Below are 27,386 nucleotides of genomic sequence, written 5' to 3' on the forward strand. Positions count from 1 at the left end.
AGAAAGAACAAAACTGCCCGTTTCAACTTTGCCCGAGAGCACTTGGATAAACCAAAGGCCTTCTGGAAGTCCCTTCTTTGGACAGATGAGTCCGAGATAGAATTATTTTGTCAAGATCAAAACCAACAATTTTCGTCTGATTGTAGACCCATGTACATTTACCCCAGATGCTGCCAGAGAGGTCCGAAACTCTTTAGAGGTGATGTGTGGGTTGACTTTTACCTGATTTATTCTTCTTCTGGTGCTTCTTGGTGATGGTCTTGATGGGCGTCCACTTCTAGGCAGAGATGCGGTCATGTTGAATGCCCTCCATTTCAAAATTAGTTGTCTTGGATGGATGGATGGAGCTGGAATTTTTTGGAGATGGTCTTATAGCTTTCCCAAGACTGATGGGCTGTCAGTACCTTCTTCCTGATGTTCTCGGATATCTCGTTTCCTCTAGGCATTGTTGATCTGTGTGGGTACACCTTGGCACTACAGTAGTTTGGTTGGTTCCCTCTCTCTTTTAATCTGTGTTGCCCAAACCTTTCCCTAAGGATGTCTCAGATGATCGGTTTGCTCAATTGACTAATTAATCACCCAAATAAGTTGCACTGAATCTGTTACCTGCTAGACTTTATCAATTCAGCTGGGGGTTCACTTACTTTTGAAATGGACTAATTCCATGTTTCATGTAGCTTTTTGGGTACTCAAACAATTTCCTCTAAACAAGTACATGCAAATGATAAACATGAACCTGACATTTCATCTATGGAAAATTGGTGATAAAAAAATGAAAAATCATGGTAAAACAACAGAAAACGCTTAAGTGCTCAAAGGGTTCCCATACTTTCAAGTGGCACTGTATATACAGCCGCGGAAAAAATTAAGAGACCACTTCAAAATTATCAGTTTCTCTGGTTTTACTATTTATTGGTATGTGTTAAAGTAAAATGTACATTTTAGTTTTATTCTATAACCTACTGGCAACATTCCTACCAAATTTCAAATAAAAATATTGTCATTTAGATCATTTATTTGCAGAAAAATGACAATTGGTCAAAATAGCAAAAATGATGCAGTGTCTTCAGATCTCGAATAATGCAAAGAAAACAAGCTCATATTCATTTTTAAACTACACAATACTAATGCTTACACTTAGGAAGAGTTCAGAAATCAATATTTGGTGGAATAACCTTGATTTAAAATCACAACTTTCATGTGTCTTGGCATGCTCTCCACCAGTCTTTCACATTGCCGTTGGGTGACTTTATGCTACTCCTGGCGCAAGAATTCAAGCAGCTCGGCTTCTTTTCATGGCTTGTGACCATCCATCTTCCTCTTGATCACATTTCAGAGGTTTTTTTATGGGATTCAGGTCTCGAAATTGGGCTGGCCATGACAGGGTCCTGATCTGGTGATACTCCATCCACACCTTTACTGGCCTGGCTGTGTGGCATGGAGCATTGCCCTGCTGGAAAAAACATTTCTCAGAGTTGGGGAACATTGTCAGAGCTAAAGGAAGCAAGTTTTTCTTCCGGGACAACGTTGTACTTTGCCTGGCTGAGGTTTGTAAAAGACCATAAGGATTGAAAAAAGCGGACTGGAGGGTCTTCCAGTTCGTCTTCTCTGATGAGTCCAATTTTCAGCTTTGCCCAACACATGGTCGTCTGATGGTTAGACGGAGACCTGGAGAGGCCTACAAGCCAGAGAGTCTTGCACCTACTGTGAAATCGGACTCATCAGAGAAGACGAACTTAGAAGAACCTCCAGTCCGCTTTTTCAATCCTTATGGTCTTTTACAAACCTCAGCCAGGCAAAGTACAACGTTGTCCCGGAAGAAAAACTTGCTTCCTTTTGCTCTGACAATGTTCCCCAACTCTGAGAAGTGTTTTTTCCAGCAGGGCAATGCTCCATGCCACACAGCCAGGCCAGTAAAGGTGTGGATGGAGTACCACCAGATCAGGACCCTGTCATGGCCAGCCCAATTTCGAGACCTGAATCCCATAAAAAACCTCTGAAATGTGATCAAGAGGAAGATGGATGGTCACAAGCCATGAAAAGAAGCCGAGCTGCTTGAATTCTTGCGCCAGGAGTAGCATAAAGTCACCCAACGGCAATGTGAAAGACTGGTCGAGAGCATGCCAAGACACATGAAAGTTGTGATTTTTAAATCAAGGTTATTCCACCAAATATTGATTTCTGAACTCTTCCTAAGTGTAAGCATTAGTATTGTGTAGTTTAAAAATGAATATGAGCTTGTTTTCTTTGCATTATTCGAGATCTGAAGACACTGCATCATTTTTGCTATTTTGACCAATTGTCATTTTTCTGCAAATAAATGATCTAAATGACAATATTTTTATTTGAAATTTGGTAGGAATGTTGCCAGTAGGTTATAGAATAAAACTAAAATGTACATTTTACTTTAACACATACCAATAAATAGTAAAACCAGAGAAACTGATAATTTTGAAGTGGTCTCTTAATTTTTTCCGCGGCTGTATATAAAGGCTAGCTATCTCACGGTGGAGCCTTGAACGTCCTCACAGGAGGCCGCCTTACGACAGGATAACTTCCTGGAGGGATCAGTGGTACGTTTGGTAACGTCAGTGATCTTCACAATCGTTTGCACTCTTATCTCGCTGAAATCTTGACGGAGTTACAAATGACTTGATTTACAAACGTCAATACCGTCATTTTACATCAATTGGCGAGGCATAATTGTTCTTTCTTTGCAATATAATTCAATTCAATTTTATTTGTATAGCGCCATAACAATACAATTGCCTCTAGGCACTTAACAGAGCCCAGAGCCTAGACCCCCTTAGTGCATGCACAATGGCAACAGGGGCAAGAAAAAACTCCCTGTTAGGCAGGAAGAAACCTTAAGCAGAACCACGGCACATAAGGGGGGACCAATCTGCTTGAGGTCGGCCGGGTGGAGATAGGAAGGTGGGAAGGGGGGAAGGGAGAGGTTTGTGTGGCAGAAGGAGAAAGAAAGCAACAGGGGTTGTACACAGCCAGCATTTGGTCGCGGGACATAGTATGTATACAGACATCCGGTGGTAAATACAGTACATGATACAGGCAAGACCAGTTTACTGTACTAATAGGGTTACTGTTACAGGGGTAGGGGACGTAGGGACAGAGAAACATTTCAGTGGTGGCAATAATGTATATTGTATATAAATGCTAGCATAGGGTATGGGGTAGAGTAAGTGTACGGCAATGCAGTGGCGGTGGGTGCAATTGGCCGAGTGTTTCTCCAGGAAGACCAGGTGGAGAGACTACAGCAGCGTCCCATGGGGAGATAGTCTTGATTAGTAGGGAAAGAAAAGGAAGAAAGTGAGTGGGTAGAGTTCAGCTGTCCATGTGTGTAGATGAGGAGTGGTGGGGGTGAGGAGCAATATTTCCATTTCCATCAGCGATTGGAACATGCTATAAGGGCGAGAGAACATTTAGGTTAGTAGACATCAATTTCAGAAACAGATAGGGAGAAACATTTGGGTAGTAGATTTCAATCAATATAACTGAAGTTGCACATGATTTCCAATCCGGTTGGTTTGTTAAACATCTTACATTATGATTTCGACAGGAAATTGCTGACTTTATTGCCAGTGAAGATGTCAGACTTTTGTGCAGCCTGCTCTATTGAACGTTCCCTCGAAACGAGAACCCGTGGGATCACCTTTATTTTATTATATCAGTAATATTGCTTTTATAAAGGTGACAATAACAGTATACATTTATCTCCTGTTGCCATTCTGTGTGCTGAGTTTTAGTAGCCTCGATATTGATTTTACATAAATAGCTTGTGCATGTGTATTTATTGCACCTATCTGTTTTGTTCAATGTTATTTCCGTATGAAAACCCATGTTTATAGTTCTTCATAAGTATGCAGTGTCATAACTACATATCTTGCGTTTATAACAAACCAATCCGTTTGAAAATTGAGCAAGTTCTGGTTATTTAAAAAGTATGTTCCACTACCAACACAATGTTTAGGGTGAGCGAGCTATTCCGTCGCAAAATGGCCGCCATGTGCGGTCATTCGACTCCGTCGACCAGAAACGCGGGCGACATATCTAGCCTTTATATACATATGCATGTTGAAAAAGAGGATCTGCCCTTGGTTACAATGATGAAAATATATCAGTAAGTTATAGCTTCAGTTATAACGATACCTTGATGCTTCATTTGTATTTTTCTGGGATTCCTGGTTAATATATTGTGTTATCCTGTCACAATTGTGTTTTTAGGACAGTCAGGGCTTTCTACATGGAAGTCATAAGGAAGATGCTTAAGGCTTTCCCCCTAAATTCTCCACTGCTTAAGGACCTGAACGTGCTGGACCCAGCCTCTCGCCTTGACCTCTCTCCTGAAACAGGTCCTTTCAAATTTTGTAAAAAAAACATGTTTTAATTGAACATCAGAATTGAGCACTTTCAGACCTTTAGTCACCTAACTGAGCAAAGATTTTTATAAGAATGAAGTACATTAAGCAGTTCGTAAGTAACCCTACTAATAAGATGTTTTCAAATTTGTTCATACTGTGAAGTGTCAAGGCTAGGGTGCTTGTTTCCTCAACTGGGACTTGATCCTGATAAGCTGAGAGTGGAACTGACTGACTACCAGGTTGCAGACAGCAAGGAGTTACCTCAGGAACAGAGTGGACAGATTCTGTGGCCTTGTAGGGAAAGATGAGTGCTTCAGTCAGCTGGCTAGGCTGATGAAGGCATTACTTTGCATTCCACACAGCAATGATTCCTCAGAGAGGACTTTCAGTATGGTAAAAAAAAAAAATGTTACAGAAAATAGAACTAGTTTGAATAACAGCACTTTGTGTGCTCTCTTATCTTGCCAAATTAACTTTACTAAGGCTAGCTTTACACGACAACGATCTGAACACAAACCGCAAAAGTGGCGTTGCGTTCCCACTTTTTATTTCGCGTTTAGACGAGCGACTTTGGGTGGAAATCTGCATGCACACGGGGACGCAAAAATGTGTGAAACTTGATGTAGTATGCATGCCAGGTGGCTAGGTGGTACTGTGAAGCACTGTCATACAACAACACCAAGAGCGCGCGCATGCGTTGAAACGTCCTTCTACTTCTCTCCTTAGCGCGAAATCGAAATTCGGAAAACCAAAGCATGGCAGCAATCCGACATGTTAATTTCCTGTATGTGTGGCCATTAAAATAATGTTGAATCTGACGTTTGTTGGTGTTTGGATGTACTGCACATGGGTATGACGTCAACGCGTAGGCAAGGATAGCCAGCGTCAGCAGCTCAGAGCACACTTTTGCGTTTTCAACCCTTTAGACGGGAACGTGACGGTGGAGCGTTTTTAAGATTTCCACTCTGGAGGGTGGGTTCATTTCTTTGCGTTTTCAAGCCCCAAAAACGCTGTCGCCGTCTAAACGAAAGGCACATCTGATAAAATATTTTGTCGTTTTCACCCGGGAGCGTTGTCGTGTAAAGCCACCCTAAGCCTGCTTCAAAGTACACCCCATCTACAAAAAAAAAAAAAACACTTGCAGCCAAGTCAGCCACCTACATATACAACACTGCAAAACAGTGGTGTTAAGAACTGTGCAAATTACATATCTGTTTCTGTGATGTTTTTTTATTTATTATTTAATTTATTGTTTAGTCTTGAATTATTTTGTTGTATTAAAAAATGTCATGAATTGATAAGTTATTGCAATAGTTAGTTGTTATAATAATAAATTGGTTATTGTGAATACATTAATTGTGAATACCTACATAATAATAAATAAAAACATGTTTTTTTGTTAATGAATACAGTAATTGTGTATATATTTATATACTGAAGACTACATACTAAATTTGTTGTCTATAAAAAGCTACTTATATGCACAACATCCCACAAAACCAACATTTTTATCGCCTCTGCCATCCATGCCCCTCACCGCCGCCGAAATCGCCCGGATTTTGCTAGTAAAATGTTGGCAGGTTTGGTGATCGCGCCCTAACGTGCTTCTTTAGGAAACACATGTAAAAAATAAATAAATATCAACGAGACAACACTCGTAACCTTTAGGATTCATCGTTATTAGGAGACACTGGCCAGATCATTAGTGACGGCACCTATTCAAATGACTTTAAAGATGCAGTCCATAAATTGCGAAAGTTGGAATTCGTTCTTAACAGCCAAGGTCAGATCAGAGGATTGAAGTCAGTATTTTAAATCTTTGATCAGATTATACCCCTACCTTCTGAAGCAAGGTGTGGATTGATTTAATTGATAATGGTTCGATCTGAACAACTATATTTGTTCCCAATTTACAGAGCCAGGACTGCACGAACACCTGTTGTTTTGAGCTCACACACTAAACAGACAGCTTGAAGACCTTGACGGACAGTTTGCTGAATTTAACATAGTGTCCTTGATAAGAATAGTGGAGTGCACTTTAAGGAACACTCACACAAACTTCCAGAAGAACAAACAGTGATATATCTTTAACAACTTTTCTTTTTTCTCCTCATGACTGATTTACAAGCCCCTTTGGCTCATTGCATTACTGTCGCATTCAATAAGTAAAACCCAAGCATATATAGGAAAAACATAATCGCCATCATTTATTGTTCAAGTTCAGAGTTCAAAGTCAGAAACATAAAAAAAAAAAATCTTAATTTTTAAACAAAACAGTCCAAAACAGTCCACAGAAGATGACATTTAAAAAAATGTCAGGTGTGTGTGTGTGTGTGTGGGGGGGGGGGGTTGTGTGTAGGGGGGTGATGTGTCTTCATCATTCTCTCATTTCTCCGTCCTCCTCCTCCTCCTCCACACCTCGGATGTACAGAACATTGTTACACCTGTGGAGCAAAAAAAAGGACTTATGATTACAAAATACCTGTGGGGATTGACTACCTGACAATGAACCTGTAGGGATTCTCTCTCTCTCCTCCCCCCCCCCCCCCCTCACTTTACATCTCCCCTTCCTCTCTTTAGAGCTCTCCTTCCTTTCCCTACCTCTCCATCTCCCCTTCCTCTCTCTTCATCTCCCCTTCCTTTCTCTACATCTCCCCTTCCTCTCCCTACATCTCCCTCCCTCCCCCTCCCTCTCTACATCTCCCCTTCCTCTCTCTACATCTCCCCTCCCCCTCCCCTACATCTCCCTCCCTCTTTCTACATCTCGCCTCATCTCCCCTTCCAATCCCTACATATCTCCCCTTCCTCTCCCTCCCTCTCTACATCTCTCCTTCCTCTCTCTACATTTACCCTTCCTCTCCCTACATCTCTTTACATTTCCCCACCTCCCTCTCTAATATACAGGGCTCTATGTATAGCCGTCCATCCATCAACAGGGCTATATCTATGGACAGGGCTCTATCTATATTTCAGAAATAAAAAACACTTTTCAATCATAAATATAATTCTGCATCTCACTAAAGTTTGCTTTTCAGGGCCGAAATGAGGGTGCACTAAGCAGAATCGCTTTATTGGGGACATCAGCCTAAACATTTTGAGAGCCCTGATCCATCCATCTACCTATCTATCCATCCATCCATCCATGGATCCGAAGGGGGTGGTGGGCGGACATCCACAGGTGCACGGTGGAAACTTACCGAACCAAAACTTCTCCCAGATGTCCCGCTAACGCTCCGTCTACATACTCTTCTGTGTTTGCCAGCTAAAGGATGCAAGGACAGACAGAACCTCAGTCAAGGAAAAGTCAGAGATAAAATGGCACAGGGAGTTGTGGTCTTCACCCGTTCCATCACGCTAAAAGGGACACTTCGGGATTTCTCAACCTGGACCCTTTTTTTAAAGATCTTTTTGGGTCCACAATTTTACAATTGACAAATAGCTATCGAATAACTAGTTCAAATGGCTTGGTTTGACAGAAAGCCTTTACAGTTATTGAGGTAGTCACAGGTAGATCGCTGAAAAATACATATAACCATTTCAGGGCAACACGTTAAATATTATTTCAAAAGTCAAGATTACAAGTTTATTATGGCATGTTGCCAGTTCTTGGAGTGTCCATGGAAAGCAAATCATGTGCAGTGTATTGAAAAACCGACTCTTACCTGCATATTCATGTAGCTGTCTACCGATACGAGGTAACCTTTGTATTCCATTCCCCACTTCAGTTTGACCATAACAGGTTTGCCGGTTAGCCCGTTTAGGAATGGCTTCGGATTCAGTGGTAAACTCTGCAATAGAAAAGAAGATCATGAAATCATTTTGAAGTCTTATAATTTCCAGCATGTGTTCATTCGCTGTTCGCATATGTAAGGATACCTCGCCAGGTAAAGATCTTCGTTTTAAACGAGATTAAGTTATAGCTTATGTCCACTGTAAGAAAGGAAATATAATTCTGCCCTGTGCAAACTCATGAGTTTTTATCTTAAATATTAGATACTATGCCTTTGTAAAAAATAACTCAAAGACTTCCACGATGCGGGAACTGAAGTTGCTAAAAGCCTTGCTAGCTTTTAACTAGCAATTGTGCATCGCAAACACGTAGGGAAAACGTTGCACGAACAGTCGTCAAACGCAATACAGCGTTTATTTCACAACGATTCCTGACAAAAATGTAAATATACAACAGCCTATTTACAAACTTACCATTTCTGCTTAAATGTGACGAAGCTCTCTATTTTCACCAAACACTGTTGTTCTTTGCAGGCTACAATGAATTACCCTCACGCTTTGCCGCCGAGTGAACTTCCGTGTAACCTTTAGCCTTTGGAATTGTTTTTGCCTTTAGAAAACATATTGCGCCCTCTAGTGAACTGGCATGAACATTCACCCCCGACGGGGTATTATCTCTCTCTTTCTTTCTCTCATGAATGTATGTTATTATCTACTAGCCTAAATGAAAGGCTTTATCTAAATGTCATGAATAGTACTACATGCGATGACGAATAATTAGCCAGGAAGACATTATTGTTCAGAAGGTTTGCATACTTTTTCTCACAAACTAATTGTCTCTTTCATTCACTTGCTCTTGCTGATTTTGTCTAATCACTGTGTATTGCCCCACCTTATGTGTGTAGGAGAGAGAGAGAAAAAAAGAAAGAAAGATCAGTCCCTACTTCCAATCAATCATTTTACCAAAGGTATGGAAAAACTAATGTCTTTACCCCCCTGTCTATGTCTGTGTCACTGGTAAATCCCAATTTTTTTTTTTTTTCATCGTTGCCTTGGGTTATAACTACAGCAACCTGTCGGCACATGCTCAGACTCTAAGTTTGCACACACACATGAGCACAGATAGTATTTGAATATAGCTACTTCATTTGCATGGGCTATATATCATACAGATACATTATAATTACCCCTGTTGTCACAGGATTGGACAGTGTCTCTGTCTCCTACTTGTCTACTACTGTCTACTACACACACACACACACACACAGACTTGGATATGTTAAGATGTGTGATCAGTTAGAAATGTTGGGAAACCCCCTTCATATTTCACTGGTAGTTTACATTAAGACATCTCAATCTCATTCTCTCTCTCTGTATAAGCGATGGAACGTGTAACATAATGGAAGGAAAGGGGCTTTGTGTGTGTGTGTGTGTGTGTGCAAATGTATGGGTCACTCTCTTCTGAACAGGGCTTTGTCTCTGTGGCTCTCAGTAATAAAACTCAGGAATGCTGGCGAACAAAAGCAATAAACTTCATTATACAGAACAAGCAATGGACTGTCTCCCCGTGGCCCTATAGAACAACATACAGACACACACACGCGCGCACACACACACACACACTACACATGTTTATATGTGAAGAAGAGAGAAACAATAACTTACAAGATAAAGCAGCATTATGGTCACAGAGAACCAAGATGCCGCCAATGTAACCATAGCAAGGTTACCCCCCCCCCCCCCCCCCCCCCCCCCCCCCCCCGCCCACATTCATTGGCCACACTGTCATGGGCTCGTGACACTAGCCAATGAGAGTTCTGCAAGGGGAAGTTGGTCTAGCATACTACAGATGAAATGGACCAGAGAATCGCACAAACAGCCTAGATAGACACGCTCAAACACACACACACACACACACACACTGAAGCTCATGCACACATTCAAACAAATATACACACACATGCAAACACTTTTTAAATCATGCACTTTCAACAAAATGCATGCATAAACACAGACACACACACACAAGTATGCACATGCCACACACACTCCACTCCACATTCGTATACACACATACACCATCCCACGCACACACATACACACAGAGATACACACTTGTCCACACTATGGCTCATGGATATAGGCTGGGCAGTCAGTGTTTATTGTGGTCATCAGAGGGGCGACCAGTGTGTGTGTCTAAACAGTCCAGTGGCCACAGATTGCCAATTAGAAAGAGATGGATGGATGGGTTGGATGGATTGATGGATGGATGGATGGATGGATGAATGGATGGGTGGATGTCTTCCACCGTTTATGCCCTGTCAAACAGGGTCAGGGACTGGAGGAACTGAAAAGGGTGAACACACACACGCACACACAGACACACAGACACACACACACACTCGCACACACACAGACAGACACACACACTCGCACACACACACTTGCGCACATACACATACAGAGAGAGAGAGATCTACGTTTGATACAAACATAAACATTTAGAGCGGTATTTGAAACAACCATGACCAAAATATAAATACAGACTTTCTTTGAAACACACACACACCAATACAGTTGTTTGATATAAAAAATAAACACATTGCAAAATTTGAAATAAATGCCCAAATACACACACTAAAAGCTTTGTTTGTGGGCACAACAAACAAAAAAACAACACACACACACGCAAGCACAGACAAAAACACAGACACAAACTCAAGCAAAGACACAAACATTCTTATGCCACTGGGAGCCATCCTCAAAATGTTTGGAATAGCTGTATCTACGTCACTCAGTCAGGTTTGGAATGGCGTTATCTACGTCACTCTGTCATGAAGCTGTTGGAAAACATTCTCCTCTAAGGCAAACATTCCACACACACACATAATCCACTCTTTTAGACAAGACCTTATTTAAAGCACTTTAAAACACTCTTGAACACACACACAGGGGGACACACACTCATGCACACTTACACACACACACACACACTCATACACTCATGCACGTATACACAGACACAAACACACGCATGCACACACACATACTTATACCACACACTCATGCGCACAGACACAAACATGCACAGAGCTCATGGACTCCAGGTTCTGATTGGGCTGTTGGAAAATTTTATTTTCTATGCATATATAACAACTGATGAGTAGATTCATCTTGTATAAAGAGAAAGCATTAGAAGTGCACACACACACACACAAACACACACACACACACACACACACTCACAGACACACACACTCACTCACATACACACACACAAACAGGAAGACACACGCACACAAAACAACCATTATGTACAAAATTCTCTTCGATCTTACCTGGATAAGGCATCATGGACTTTATGGCTTTTTTAATTTAAAACAGACTTTTTTAATTATTATTTTTTTTATAAATGATTCTCCTTTGTATGTATATGTGTGTGTGAGAGAGAGAGATAGTGTGTGTGTTATTTGTTGCCAACAAAAATATATATTAAGATAGTTTTGCCTTTCCACACAATTCAACTCAACCAATGCGCAAACACACACACACACACACACACACACACACACACACAGAGGCATACACAGACACACAGAAGCACAAACGCTCAGAAAACTGGCATATAATTTCTGATGGCGTGATACTGCAATATGGCACAGTACGGAGGAATGTGTGTGTGTGTGAGTATGAGAGTGTGTGGGTGATTGCATGTGTCTGTCTGGTCATGTTTGTGTGACTAAGGGTGTGTGTGTGTGTGTGTGAGGGTCTGTGTTCCAGCAGGAATCTGACAATGTTGTCCCATTTGGGTTAAAGTGCATTTACGACAGCCGTCTTCGGGAGTCTCTCCCTCCCTCCCTCCCCCCCCCCCCCCTCTCTCTCTCACTCTCTCGCCTTCCATCTCTTTCTCTCTCTCGCCATCCCTCTCTCTCTCTCTCTCTATACATATATATCCATGTGAGGTTTTTTCTCTTCCTCCCTGTGGTCACGAGAGTCCTTTTCTCTCCTTTCTTCGTTATCTCCATTCCTCCTCTCCTCTCCTTTCTTCGTGATCTCCATTCCTCCTCTCCTCCCCTCTCCTCTCTTCTCTTCTCCTTGTCTAGGCACAGTTGGACTTGAGGAGCTGGAGGACTTTGCGTCCAAGACTGGCAGTCCACCGCTTCACAAAGCTCTTCATGTTGACCAGGAAGTGCCACTTCTTTCTGTCCATGTGGCCCGCGACCAGATACTCCACACCTGCACACACACACACACACACACACACACACACACACACACACACACACACACACACAAAATAAACTCAGACCAAAACACCAAGCTGCTCGCCAAGTCTAAGTAAGAGGTAAGTGCTCTGATTTGTGGTAATTATGTGTGTGTGTGTGTGTGTGTGTGTGTGTGTGCATGCTGTGAGTAGATGTATATATGGCATTCATGCACTGAGTGTGGGTACCCACCAGGGTAGAGGACAGGGCAGGTGCAGCCTCTAGCTGTCCATGACTCCGGGTAAAGAGTGAGAGTTCCCCGGTCGAGCCTCAGCTCGGAGCTCTTCCACAGGGCCCCCTTGGGCTTTAGCTCAGAGCTGCGCCAGAGGACTTTCCTCAGCTTCACCTGCACCTCTGCATGGGAGCCTTTATCATGAGCTGACACCACCTTCACTTTCAAAACTGAGAACACACACATGCATACACACACATGCAAACAAACATACACACAATGCACAAATACATTAAACATTAATTATAAAGTTGTATTGTTTAATAACAAAAGTACAAACATAATTAATAGCAATTTTGCTTTTGGGTAAGAATGTGTGTGTGTGTGTGTGTGTGTGTGTGTGTGTGTGTGTGTGTGTGTCTGTGTCTGTTTGTCTGTGTCTATGTCTGTGTTTGGTTGGTTCTACCCACCATAGTCATATTTCATGGTGCAGAAGACTTTGCTGTTCCCCAGGTCTGGTTCCTTACAGACACACTTCTCTGCATTGATAAAACACACAGACACAAACACAGAGAGATAGAGAGGGATATAGAGGGAGGGAGAGGGAGAGAGAGAGAGAGGGAGGGAGAGGTACTGGTTGGTGATAAGAAGAAGGGTTGTAGCATTGGCGCTGCATTGGAAACTTGACTGCTCAATCAGATGATCATAGGAAGCTCACCTGAGGAACGCAAGGCAGAAAAGAGCTCCTCCGCACGAAACAGTGGCGACTCACTGGAGTTTCCCACCTGCGGCACCTCCAGATCAGGTCTACACACACACACACACACACACACACACACACACACACACATACATAAATCACTTACCTGTGGACTAATAAGATTAACATACACTGCATACGAAAATGTTAAAACCCTTTCAAATTGTCCACATCTTGTTATGTTTCAGTCTCATCTTATATGGATTTAATTTTAGTTTTTCATCAATACTCCACAATGACAAAGAAAAAACTGTTTGAGTTGGAGAGTTTTGTTAACCTATTCAAAATAAAAGCCTAAAATGTCTCATTTACATAACAGCCCCTTAGTTCTGCCATTGGAGCTCTGGTGCCTCCTATTTCTGTGACAGGGACTGGGAGATTAGTCAGGATAGGGGGAAAGATGGATGCAGAGCTATTCAATATAGAGTGCTCAAGATCTGAAGCACACCGCCAAGAAAACACAGTAGTGGTAGGAAAACTCTGTGAACGTTAAGGAAAATGGCCATGCGCCGACACTTTCCATCCAACCTTGTTGAGCTTGAACAATTATGACAAGAAGAATGGGAGAAGCTTCCAAAAGAAAGGTGTGGCAAGCTTGTAGGATTATTTCCAAAAAGACCCAAAGCTGTCATTGCTGCCATAAGTGTTTAAACCAACTACTAAGTGAAGGGTCTGAACACTTACAGTGGTGGCCAAAATTGTTAGAACACCCTACAAATCTGAATAAATGTGCATTTTTTTCGCCTCCAAAACATAATTTCAACTCATAATGTTCATGAAACATGCACATGGTTGCTCTGAGCACAAACAAATAACAGATGAAGTGAGTCTTTCTGTTTTTATCCACTTTTAACTTTAATATTTGGTATGTCCACCTTTTGCAGCAATTACAGCAGCACATCTCTCTGGCATAGTGTCAATATATTTCCTTAGAACTTCAACACTAATTGTATCCCACGCCTTCTGCAACTCAAGCCAAAGGCTTTCCTTTGAATGTATAATGGATCTGTCGAGTTTATTGTCCAACTCGCCCCAAATTTGCTCGATGGGGTTGAGGTCCGGACTTTGAGGTGGCCAGGCCATCATTTTCAGTGATCCAGCAGATTCCTTTTGTCGCAGGTAGTTCCGGCATAGGTGAGAAGAGTGTTTAGGGTCATTGTCCTCTTGGAAAATAAATCCAGGCCCAATAAGACGACTCCCAGATGGTACTCCGTGCCTCACCAGAATGTTGTGGTACACTTTTTTATCCATGATGCCATCAATTTTCACCAGGTCACCTGTTCCTGAGGCTGAAATGGCACCCCACACCATAACACTACCCCCTCCGTGTTTAACTGTGGGCAAGAGACACTCATTTTTATACCTCTCCCCCACCCTCCGTCGAACATACACTCTACGCTTGTTGCCAAACTGTTCAAACTTGGACTCATCAGTCCACAACACTTTAGACCAATCTTCCTTAGTCCATTTCATGTGATCTTTTGCAAATTTCAGGCGATTCACTCTATTTTTCTCTCTCAGCAATGGTTTCTTTGCTGCTATCCTGCCAACAAGTCCTTTTTCTCCAAGTTTCCGTCGCACAGTTCTTGAAGACACTGTTGCACCATCATTCATTGTGGTGTTGATCTCATCACGAAGTTCTCGTGAGGTCTTTCTTCGGTCCTTAAGACTGAGAATTTTCAGATGCTTCACTTGTCTGTCAGAAAGTTTATTTTTTCTACCTCTCCCCTTTCGGTTCTGGTGTGATTTGGTGGCATCATGGCGGTCTATAGTGTACTTGATGGTGCTTGGACTGCATCTCAAGTCCTTGGCTATGCGGCGGTAACTCCAGCCAGCATCAAAAAGGGCCTTAATTCGAGCCCGTTGCTCACTTGTTAGCTCCTTCCTTACCTTAGCCATGTTCAAAGAACAACATGTGTAACAAGACAACTTCTAGAGGCTTTGAATTTATACCAATTGGTGGTGTGGCCTATGTGACAAAACCCTGGTGTTACCAATCACTTAATGAGCAGGATAGGCCTTGTACATTCAAAATAATTACACAGCTGTGTCCTAAGACTCTTTCATCACCAGCAATTCAACCGGGATCACACCTGACAATGATTATACAAGTAATTTGGCTGCTTCTGTGAAGGAACATGATTGTGTGATATTGACAGTGAAATAGGCCTAGCTTGTTTTTTGTAAGGAAAATGACCTTAATCTACTTAAAATGTCTCTATTATATGGTTTATAGAGCATAAAGATCATTTTGTAGATATTTCATTTGTTTGATGGGTATTTTAATCGTCAATTCAACAAAAACATCTGAGATCTCTTAAATATGCTGAGTGTTCTAACAATTTTGGCCACCACTGTATGTCAATGGGATATATAACATGGAACTTTTAACAAAACACTCCAAAAACCTGCTTTATGCTTTGTCATTGTGGAGTATTTGGTTTAGATTGATGAGCGAAAAATGCATTGAATTCATTTAAAGATGAGCTTGGAACAAAATAACAAAGTGTGGAAAACTTTAAAGGGTCTGAAAACTTTCCGTGAGCACTGTATGCATGGTGTACGTGTGTGTGTGTGTGCTTATGTGTATGCATGGTGTACATGTGTGTGTGTGCTTATGGGTATGCGTGGTGTACTGTACATGTGTGGGACTGTGTGTGTGCGTGTGTGCGTGATTATGTGTATGTGTATGAGTAAGTGTACATGCGCTCAAACTCACAGAGAAACACAGTCTCCAGTGAAGGGGTCACAGTCACCTGCGCAGTTGCATGGCTTGCAACCGTAGTCATGGAAACCCCAGTAGCCCACCCTGCACCTGTCACACTGAGGCCCGCCCACACCGGGCTTGCACACACACTCGCCATTGCCATGGTCACAGAATGCTCCGCCACCGTCATCAGTTGCCACAGTTCCCTTAGGATCGCACTCACAAGCTGTGGATAGTGCAAAGACAGAGCATTGATCACACCATCACACACACAAAATCATACACATCACACACACACACACACTTAATCATACACATCACACACACACACACACACACACACACAAAATCATACACATCACACACACACACACACACACATCACAGAGACAGAGCATGGATCACATCATCACACACACACACACACAATCACACACACACACACACACAATTATACACATCACACACACACACTTAATCATACACATCACACACACACACACTTAATCATACACATCACACACATACACACAAAATCATACACATCACACACACACACACACACACACATCACAGACACAGCACATGGATCACATCATCACACAAAATCATACACATCACACACACACAGACACACACACACATTGCATCACAGAGACAGAGCGACAATAATACACATGCAACATTCTAAGAATAACGAAAAACATTTCACATCACTACATTTCATAATATAGAAGAAAAATAACAAGAAGGGTCCATGCGATTTGTGTACAGAATGGGTACATTATTGCTGAGATAAAAGGGGAAGTGATGGGGGGACTGAATGTCTTTGTGTGTGTGTGTGTGTGTGTGTGTGTGTGTGTGTGTGTGTGTAGAGGGTGCCGGGGGGGGAGTTGGTGGTTGTTTTGAAATCTTGCTGATGGAGGAATTTCCCATCTCGTCTTTAAAAACATTTTTACCATTCCAGAACTCTCTCTCATCAGACACACATACACACACTCCCTTCACTGTCACTCTCTTTTGCCAGCCAGTACCCCTGCCTCCACACCCCACCTCCAACACACACACACACACACACACACACACACACACACACACACACACACACACACACACACTCACACAGACACACACACACAGACACACACACACTGACACACTCCTCACTCTTCAGCATGCTTTAGCTTGTGTCCTCTGTAGCTGAGGTATGAGAGTACAAATGGAGACCCCCTGATTAGAATTCAACAGGATTTCACTGCAGCCTTAAATGTATGTGTGTGTGTGTGTGAGTGTGTGTGTGTGTGTGTGTGTGTGTGTGTGTGTGTGTGTGTGTGTGTGTGTGTGTGTGTGTGTGTGTGAGTGTGTGTGTGAGTGTGAGTGTGAGTGTGAGTGAGTGAGTGTGAGTGTGTGTGTGTGTGTCTGTGTGTGTGTGAGTGTGAGTTTGTGTGTTTATGTGTGTGTGTGCGTGTGCGTAAGTGAGTGTGTGTCTGTGTAGGTGTGTGTGTGTGTGTGTGTGTGTGTGTGTGAGTGTATGGGGATCCAGAACCACACAGGGTGTTTTCTACCTCTCTCTTCTCCTTCTCTATCCCCCTCACTTCTCTCTGTCGCTCATGCAGTGATGAAGAGGTTCCATGGCTGTGTGCACAAGTGACTTTCTTCTGTGTGTGCGTGTGCGCGTGCATGCGTGCGTGTGTGTGACTTCTTCTTCCTCTCCTTTTTAAGTCATATGTCCTTTCCTTTCCTCCTTTCCTCCTTTCCCTCTGTCTCTCTGTCTATGTTTCTCTCTCTCTCTCTCTCTCTCTCTCTCACATGTATAAATTCACATCCCACACAAGTACGTGGTCTCTCACTGAAACTCACACATAAACACTCTACCTTGTTTTCTTAGAGACTCCCACACATACATCTACCATTAACAGTACCCTCACTTTTTCACAGAAAAAACACACAACATTAGACTTGCGCACACGCGCACACACACACACACACACACGCACAAAGCCAGGTGCCCATCAGAACTTGCGTGCTCCAGCTTGCCACCCCAGTTATCAACATTCCGGCCCATGCCAGACACAAACCTCAATCCGTGGGAGAGAAAGAGTGTGAGAATGTGTGTGTGTGTGAGTGTGTGTATTTGGGGGAGGACCCAAATAAAGAGGACAAAGAGATCAGTAATTAATCTTCAAGAAAACAGTTATATGCTCACACACATACACATATACACACACACATATACACGTACACACACACACACACAGACACACACACACACACACAAGCACACATATATACACGGAGAATTAAACAACTTCAGTAAGAAACTAAAATCTTTGTTCTCTGCAACATCTTTTCATCTAGGAGGTTAATGCAACCCGGATACAACTCCTACCCCCACCCCTATTAGGCAACCTAATCCTTACAGGGACACACACATGAACATGTATCGCACACACACACACACACAGAGAGAGAGAGAGAGCATACACAAACTCAGTCAACCTAATCCTTAAAGATGCAGTCCGCAATTCGTTTTGGTTTCACGAATAGTTGTTCATATTTGAGTCCAACAGCCAATCAAATGACAGCTCTCCCTTCAGTGCTCCTGAAACACCATGTTGATTGGCAGGGACTGCTTATGGCTGTGTTGGAGCCACTGTGATTGTTTCCCATTTACAAAGCCAGGACTGTACACACCTGAGTTGTTTTTAGCACAAACAGCTAATTGACCATGAGGAGTGATTCGCGGACTGTACCTTTAAGTGCATGCACTCACACACTTACACAAAACGCACACACTTACACAAAACACACACACACAATGATCAACATCCCAGTTTCTACTTTTAATTCTATGAAAACATCAATCATGTTGATGTATGAAAACATCAACAACGTGGGGTTTGAATGTGAGAGATAGGGAGAGAGCGGCAGAGAGGGAGAGAGAGAGACAGACAGACAGACAGAGAGAGACAGGGAGAGAGAGAGAGACAATTTAGAGAATGAGAGAAAAAGAGCAAATGTATATACTGTATATGTGACGATTCTCAACATACCTACATATTCTCAGAATAATTTAACTGAATTTGAACTAGGGTTAGGGTTAGGGTTAACAGATGATATACAAATATTCAACCATGTATAATTATTAAACAATTTAATTTATCTTTGTTAAACATTCTTAAGCTGAACTAATGTTCAACCATTATTATATTCACTATGATATTTATTGACTACAGTGAACCACGAGTAAACTATTGCCTTGTCCATGTAGGCTAGTGCAATCATAAACCTTAGCCTTAAGCTTAGCCTTAGCCTTTACCTCAACGTTATAGCTGATAATTAGTTTAAAGATTTTCCGTTGGAACAGATACGTATGCTCTCTCTTGCTCTTGCTTTTCCAGGGTATATTTGTATTTTACAGATGAGCCGGTGTCAATTATGGTACTCTGTTATTTAGCTAGCTTTACTCAGTGCGATTACATGATGGCATAACCCCAATTTCGGCCAAAGCCCGGCTTCTCTATCCATGGGGGGTTAACTGCGTTATCTCACGGTACATGGCAGTGACAAATCCAGATCTTGGCCGCGTCAGTTCAAATCAAAATGTGGAATGTTTGAAGCGGGCATTTGCTACTGTTGATTATACAGTAAATAAGTTGTGAAATGAAACAAAAACACATCACAGTTAAAGTTGTATTAGTATTGATTGATTCACATCGATATTAATGGATTAAATGACTAACAAGTGGTGGAAAAGTAATATGAAAATATTTGTTCAGTGAATTAGCGCGTTGTGTCCAAAGCAGTCGCAGTCAACGTTTCAGTTTCAGTTTCATTTCAGTATTTCAAAGTGAATGAGAGGGAGCACAAGAACAGTAAGCGTCTAGCAGCGATTATCATATCATAGACATATATGATGCATGTATATATGTCTATGGGCAGGATCTCAAGCATGCGCAAAAGTTGTTGTTGTCCAGTTGTAATCTAGTTTCGAGAGTTACATGCGCGCGTTGTCCGATTTCCAGCGTAATCCGATCACATATCTGGAGGTGTAAATCGGATTTCAGTCGGACACAGGAAATCTAGATTTGGGGAGCTACATGAATTGGATCTTCGATTGAACCCCCACTACGCTCGGAAACTGGACACATTTAACCGCACTGACATAATTATGTGTCAGATTTGAGTGTTATTCGATATGTAGGCCTTTGTGGTTAAGAATTGTTCCCTGTAACGTTAAGCTTGCGATAAGCTAGCAGACTATGTTTACATTTAGTCATTCAACAGACGCTTTTATCCAAAGCGACGTACAAAGGAGAGAACAATCAAGCTACGAGCAATAGAGACTAGTCTGTCTTTGGAGTGTGAGGAGCCTTTGGAGCATTCAGTGGAGAAATAATAATAAAAAAAAACATTATATAATAAAACGTTTTTCTATAGATGGAAATAAAAAGCCTGTAGACTCTCAGTTAGTCTTTTTTACTTTACTTGGGAAGTCTAAATAAATATCTACATGTTAACTGGTTATGCAAGTGAGAATCAACTTCCATGTCTGTATCTACTGTATGTAATGGAGTTTGCCTAGTTTTCACTTTACTTAGAATCCAAACTTCATTTTATTTATGAGGAATTCTGGGGGTAAAGGCTATAGGCTAATGAACTACCTGAAGACAATATAAATATTAGTACATTCATGTTTGAACATGTCTTAAATGAGAAAATTTACTTTAAACTCCATTCAAAGTCATGAGAATATTTTGCAACGTCCACATGAAAGAAAGGAGAAGTTTATTTAACCAATTGTTGGAACATGCAGTTGAAATCTCATTAATGATCAACATCAAAAAAAGAATAATGTCTACACATGGTAAACCACTTGTTGATTATTGGTATATTTACTGTTATACATATGTATGTATATGTATACAAATGTTAAAACAAACAATTACATAATGTTGAACATTTGTATACTACAGGTTGAGTAAGTCATATTTCATTAAATTATTCCAAGAATATCTAGGTATGAATCGTAACATATAATCTATACCGTATATAATCTGTTGAACATCGACAGACAAAGCAAAAGAGTTCAATTGTTGAATCTCAACTAATAAACTGTTAAAATGTGACAAATACTCTGTGAATCTTCTGTAGGTGGACTATCCAAATAAAGTGTTACCTAAGTGGAAAAGAGAGAAAAGCAGAGAGGAAGAAAGAGAGAGAGAAAGAGTCAGCAAGGGATAAAAAAGGCAGAAAGGAATAAAAGAGGTAGCGAGAGAGGGGTAGGAGTCCAGGAGTGACAAAGAGGGAATGAGACAGAGAGGGAGAGAGAAAGAGCGAGCCAGTAGGGCTCTCTCACGTGTGCAGGAGTCGGGAGCTGTATGTGTTCCCTAAAAGGGAGGAAGACAGAGAGCGAGAGAAAGACAGAGAGGGAGAAAGACAGCCATAAACTCACGTCTGCAGGAGTCGGGAGCTGTATGTGGTCGTTGGGGGTCCCTGTAGAAGCCGGCTTTGCAGCGTTGGCAGTTTGGGCCCTCTGTGTTGTGTGTGCAATCACACACTCCTCCCGAATGCAGACCAGAACTCAGCCACATCGTCACATCAAAGCGACAGCTCTCGCCGTGGCCGTTGCACTTACACTCTGCAGACACACACACACACACACACACACACAAGCCATGAGAGAGAGAGAGATACACGGGAACAGTAAGGAGTATGTGAATGTATCATTCTAGAGAAGGTTAGTTAGTATCCATAAGTTAGTTAGTATCCATAAGCACACACTAATAAGAACAACACACACACACAAATAAAATTAACACAAACACAATACACAATACACACACTAATAAAAACAACACACACACACATATATAAAGGCAAGACACTAATAAAAAAAACACAGACACACACTTCTGGAGTGATCAGTGGTATGTTTCAGAGGGCCCTGGAGAATGTTAATGTGTGCAGTGCCCTTGTGTGACCGGAGTTGGCAGGGTGTGTGTGTGAGTGTGTGACAGTAGCTGGGATACTATTTGTGTGTGTGTGTGTGTGTGTGTGTTGGCAGTTGCTGCACTGTTGTTAAATAATTCCCATGCATTCCTGAAGGGAGTACAGGAGTAGACACTAACGTCTCCACCACAGGAAAACTAAAGCAATCAGGCTTTTCGTTTCTTCTCTTTTATTTTCTTCCTCTGAGTCTCTTCTTCCTCTCTGCACCTCAGCCAAACTAAACAGCATCTGCTGCGAATGGCGGGCAAGCTCAGAGAAGATGTAACTGAAGGATCCAGCCAGGGCTTTGAGCTTTACTATTACTCAAACCTAAAGTCAAGAAAGTGCAGTTAGTGTTTGTGTTTATGTGTGTTTGTGTTTATATGCATCTGTGTGTATAGGTGTTCATATGAGTGTGTGTTTGTGTGATTGTGTGAGTGTGTGCACAAACATTCTGTATGTGTAACTGTATATGTATTTTTGAGAGTATACATGACTGTGTGTGTGCATGTGTGAGTGCGACTCTATGCATGTGTGTGCACGTGTGTGTGCACACGTGTGTAAGTTTGTGTGTGTGCGTGTGTGTGCATTCGAGTGAGTGTGTGTGTATGTGTAGGTGTGTGTGTGTGTGTGTGTGTGAGTGAGTGTGTGTATGTGAGTGTGTGTGTGTGCACGTGTGTGTGTGAGTGTATCTCACTCTTGCACTCATTGGGGGCTCCTGTTAGTCCGTTGGCAGGCTGCCAGGGCTGGTCGTTATAGAGGGAAGCGCAGCGCTCACAGTGGGGACCCGCAGTGTGGTGCTGACACACACACCTCCCCTGAACCTGACCAGAGACACACAAAGAGGGAGAGAGAGGATGAGGGGGGAGAGAGGGAAGGAGAGAGAGAGAGAGAAAGAAGGGAGTGAGGGGAAAATGGAAGGAGAGAGACATGGTGCGAGAGAAGATGCGAGAAAGAATGGGGATAGAGAAGGAGGGAGAGAAAGGGGAGAATGACAGGACAGAGAGAGGCAGGAGAGAGGGAGAGGAGGGGTAGATGGAAAGACAGATAGAGGAAAGAGATGATTGAAAAGAAGGACAAATAAGATAGATATGGTGAGATGCAGGGGAGACAGAGAGAAAGAGAGAGGTGGAGGGTAGGACACAGACACAAGGGAGACAGAGTGGGGAATGAAAGGAGAACAAAGGATCCAGCGTGAGAAAAAGTTCTCTTCCCACGTGACAAAAGAGCTTACACTCCCTTTCTCTCTCTCTCTCTCTCTCTCCCTTTCTCTCTCTCTCCCCTTTCTCTCCCTTTCTCTCTCGCTTTCTCTCTCTCACACACACACAGACTCTCTCTCACACACACAGACACACACAGACTCTCTCTCTCTCTCACACACACATACACACACACACACACACACACAGGCTCTCTCTCTCTCACACACACACACACACACACACTCACACGCACACCAAACCAGAGGTCAAACTAATATTTTACCGTCTTTGACAGATCTACCAACACCACCACAACAGCACAACATTCAAACATTAAAATACAACACGCAAACACACACACAGACACACACTCACACGCAAACACACACAAACACACACACATGCAAACACACACACTCTCTCTCTCAGACTGACACATACACACACACTGACCAACCTAAAACTCAAACCAAACTGACGGGCAACCTCAGATCATCAAAGGGCTAAAACCGAAATCTGTCCCCAGTCTGATTGTATGCCTTCTCTTTGGTCTCAGTGATTGGAGTAAGCCACGGGGGCAGCTTCCCGGACGTGGACCAGCTTAGGCCTGGACTAGGGCGTGTTTGTGAAGGTGAAGGCCCTTTGAAAGTCAGGCTTAGTCCTGGTCTGCAGCTAATCCCACACTGGGCATCGGGCCCACTCTCTTTAATGACTCAGCTGCCAGCGCTGCTGCTGCCATGCAGGGGAAAGTGTTGAAGTGTGAAGACAACGGAACACACACATGTACTCAAACACACAGTGTATGCACACAAACACGGACAGGGACACACACACACACACAAACGGACACACGGACAGACACACACCCACACCCACACACACACACACACACACACACACATAAACATGCATGCATGAACATACACACACACACGCACCCAAACACACACATACGCATATGTACACACACAAACACACACATACATGTACGCTCAGACACACAAACATGCAAACGCATTCACACACACATACACACTCAGTTTTGGTGTGGTGGGCCCAAACACAGGTTTGGGGAAGGACAAAGAGAAGGATGACAGAGGAGGAGAGAAAGCAAGGGGCTTGGTAAAAAATGAGAGTAGGTGAGAGGTTATGAGGACTGACCACTGACCAGAACCACCGCGTGTTTACTTGCATGATTAGGAATGATTATGGCGGGTAAGCATACCCACACACACACACACACATACCCACCCACACACAGACACATGTGCAAACGCATAAACACAGACATACACACACACACACACACACACACACACACACACACACACACACACACAGATACACATAGAGATACACAAACAGAAAAAAATTCACATAATCACACCAGCACAATCACCAGGACACACATGCACACACATGAGTACAAGTAAGACATCACTTTCCATGCTTTCAGTCTGTAGTGTCCGGAAATGTCTATCTTGGGAGGAAAGAGGAGGGACACTGTTTTGACGGGACCTTTAGATCAAACAGTAACAGCACTGATAAGGAGGGTGTGTGTGGGGGGGGATGGTCTGTGAGGAAGAGAGAGAGAGTGTGTGGGTCTGTGTGTCTGTGAGGAAGTGAGCGTGTGTGTGTGTGTGTGTGGGTCTGTTTGTCCGTGTGTCTGTGAAGAAGAGAGAGAGAGTGTGTGTGTGTGTGGGTCTGTGTGTCCGTGTGTCCGTGAGATGTGTGTGTGTGGGTCTGTGTGTCCTTGTGTCTGTGAAAAAGATAGAGAGTGTGTGTGTGTGTGGGGGTCTGTGTGTCCATGAGAAAGTGAGTGTGTGTGTGTGTGGGTCTGTGTGTCCATGTGTCTGTGAGGAAGAGTGAGAGAGTGAGTGTGTGTGTGGGTATGTGTGTCCGTGTGTCTGTGAGGAGGAGAGAGGGAGAGTGAGTGAGTCTGTGTGTGTGTGTGGGGGGTTGTGTGACTGTGAGGAATTGAGAGAGAGTTAGAGAGAGCATGTTTGTGTGAAATTAAGTGCAGAAGGTAGATATTACATAAGGTAGTCTGTGTTGTAGTATGGTAGTCACAGGCGTTATCTTAAAGAGGTGATATTTAATTTGGATATAACATGTCCATTAATCCACCTAAGGCTTCAGTCCTAAGCTGACCTTTATTGAGACCTTAATTGATAAGTCATTCATCCAATCAGACAGCAGAACATTGAAATGAAGTCATGATTACCTCACCATCCGCAAATTTTTCCCTTTTCTTTTTCCCCTTCTTCCACACACTTACACAAGCACACAAGCACACAAGAACACACACACACACACACACACACACACACACACACAAACACAGACATATAAACACAGACGCCCTTACACACACGCCGTCTGCTGTTCCTGACTCTTATCTCTTGTCTGTTCCTACTTATCAGTGTCACAGCACCGAAAGAAAGGAGAAAAAACAAACTATGTCTCAATGCGGCTGTGTGTGTGTGTGTATGTGTGTGTGGGTGTGTGGGTGTGTGTGAGAGAGAGAGACAGAGTATATTAAGTGTTTTTGATTGTGCTGCTTTCATGAAAAAGTCATCTAGAGGTAGTCGAAGCTGATTGTTCATTGTTCAGCGATGTCAGGTAACACAAATAATGATAATAAGACAACAAACACGCATTCACACACACACACACAAACAGACCAAACAAGGGGCAATAGGAGTACGACTCAACGCACACGCACACACACACACACACACACACACACACACACACACACACACACACACACACACACACACACACACACACACACACACACACCTAAACAAACGCTGTGTTGTGTTACATCCCCTTCATGATGTTGTTCTGACTTACTACCTCACCTCAGCTGAATTCTGTGTTAAATATCCCCTATATGTTGATGTTATGACAAACACTCACACACACACTCACATTTATACACACAGTGTTGTGTGTCCCCTGCATGTTGCTGTTCTACATCCTATGGGGGAGATGTGGGAATAGAGGGATGAATTCTTGATAAGGGAGGGGAGGTAACACACTTGTCCTTCTCTTCCCTTTCTCTCTTCCGTGCTCCCTGATTGCTCTGAAATGGAAACCTGCCTTCCCAGATTCAGATGTCATTGATAGTCATCACGCTCCACAAACCAAACACACATTCAGGCTTGCTATCAGCCCCCCAGAATCATAATAAACAACACACACTCTCGCTTTTAACACACACACTCGCACTCTCCCTCTCCTTTTGACACACACACACACTCTTTCTCTCTCTCTTTCCTCGACACTCCCTCTCTCAATCCAACACGCACTCTCCCTTTCTCCTGTAAACTTCCCAGCACAGATGCTGCCTCCTGATGGCCATGTTTACCGTAACAGGACAGCCCTGATCACACAGATACGCATTCGCAAATAGTTTTCATTTTCACTCGCCCTCTCACTAGTTTCTTGCCCAAGTGAACTTGAAACTTCTCCTCCACACGCACACACACACACACAAGCACAAATCTGCCCATCGTCTATCTCTGACTGAAGGTCTTTTGTGTAAACAGCGCTTGGGCCGATTTCAGCAGTGTAACTTTGCTATCTTACAAGCGGTATGGAAAAGTGCTGATAACCAATGTATGCATTCATCAACACTAGATCCCATCACCTAAAAACACATTATATAAACCCGATGAGCATCAGGGTCCCAAAAGATATTTGCTTTGAGTAAAAACTGAAACTGTTGCATATGTCATATGTTTGAGTCTTTGATTGGGTCAGCCAAACAAACACACTCACACACACACACACACACACACACACACACACACACTCACACACACACACACACACACACACACACACACACACACACACACACACATACACACACAGAAATACACACACACACACACACACAGCCTCCTCACCCACCACATGATTGGTCCTTTCTCGAGCAGGTTGGTACCCCAGTGCGGGCACACACTGGTCAGCATGCCCGTTGCACAGGCAGCTTCCCTTGGCTATGAAGTCGTAGATGGCATAGTGTTTGCCCCCCGTGCCCCCCGTGGCTCTGGGCTCCTTCAGCTGGCACGGGCAGGGCTGGTGCTGGAGCAGACGTACCTGAGAAAGAGGTAAACACACCTGACCTGCTGAGGTACTGACCGACTGAATAGAGAGACTCTCGAACA

At 42.9% G+C, this 27,386-nt stretch overlaps 2 protein-coding genes across 2 annotated transcripts in view; both read right to left on the reverse strand.

Moving 5' to 3' along the window:
* Positions 1-6,562: 6,562 nt before the first annotated feature.
* On the reverse strand, positions 6,563-8,692 carry snrpf (small nuclear ribonucleoprotein polypeptide F). The gene is made up of 4 exons (XM_080851570.1): positions 8,583-8,692; positions 8,042-8,167; positions 7,577-7,641; positions 6,563-6,823 (listed from the first exon to the last, which is right to left on the reverse strand). Exons 1-4 carry the CDS (start codon positions 8,583-8,585, stop codon positions 6,757-6,759), a joined length of 261 nt encoding a protein of 86 aa, XP_080707696.1. The 5' UTR covers positions 8,586-8,692; the 3' UTR covers positions 6,563-6,756.
* A 3,515-nt stretch (positions 8,693-12,207) lies between these two features.
* The window catches only part of ntn4 (netrin 4), a gene marked incomplete at both ends in the record, with an annotated part of 19,528 nt that continues 4,349 nt past the window's right edge, over positions 12,208-27,386 (reverse strand). Inside the window, 8 exons of the mRNA XM_080850969.1 lie at positions 12,208-12,344; positions 12,566-12,775; positions 13,016-13,084; positions 13,264-13,352; positions 16,025-16,238; positions 21,468-21,653; positions 22,701-22,827; positions 27,130-27,318. Of these exons, the coding sequence (XP_080707095.1) occupies positions 12,208-12,344; positions 12,566-12,775; positions 13,016-13,084; positions 13,264-13,352; positions 16,025-16,238; positions 21,468-21,653; positions 22,701-22,827; positions 27,130-27,318 (1,221 nt within the window). The remainder of the gene's footprint in view (positions 12,345-12,565; positions 12,776-13,015; positions 13,085-13,263; positions 13,353-16,024; positions 16,239-21,467; positions 21,654-22,700; positions 22,828-27,129; positions 27,319-27,386) is intronic.

This window comes from Sprattus sprattus, assembly GCF_963457725.1.
Source record: "Sprattus sprattus genome assembly, chromosome: 14".
Taxonomy (NCBI): domain Eukaryota; kingdom Metazoa; phylum Chordata; class Actinopteri; order Clupeiformes; family Clupeidae; genus Sprattus; species Sprattus sprattus.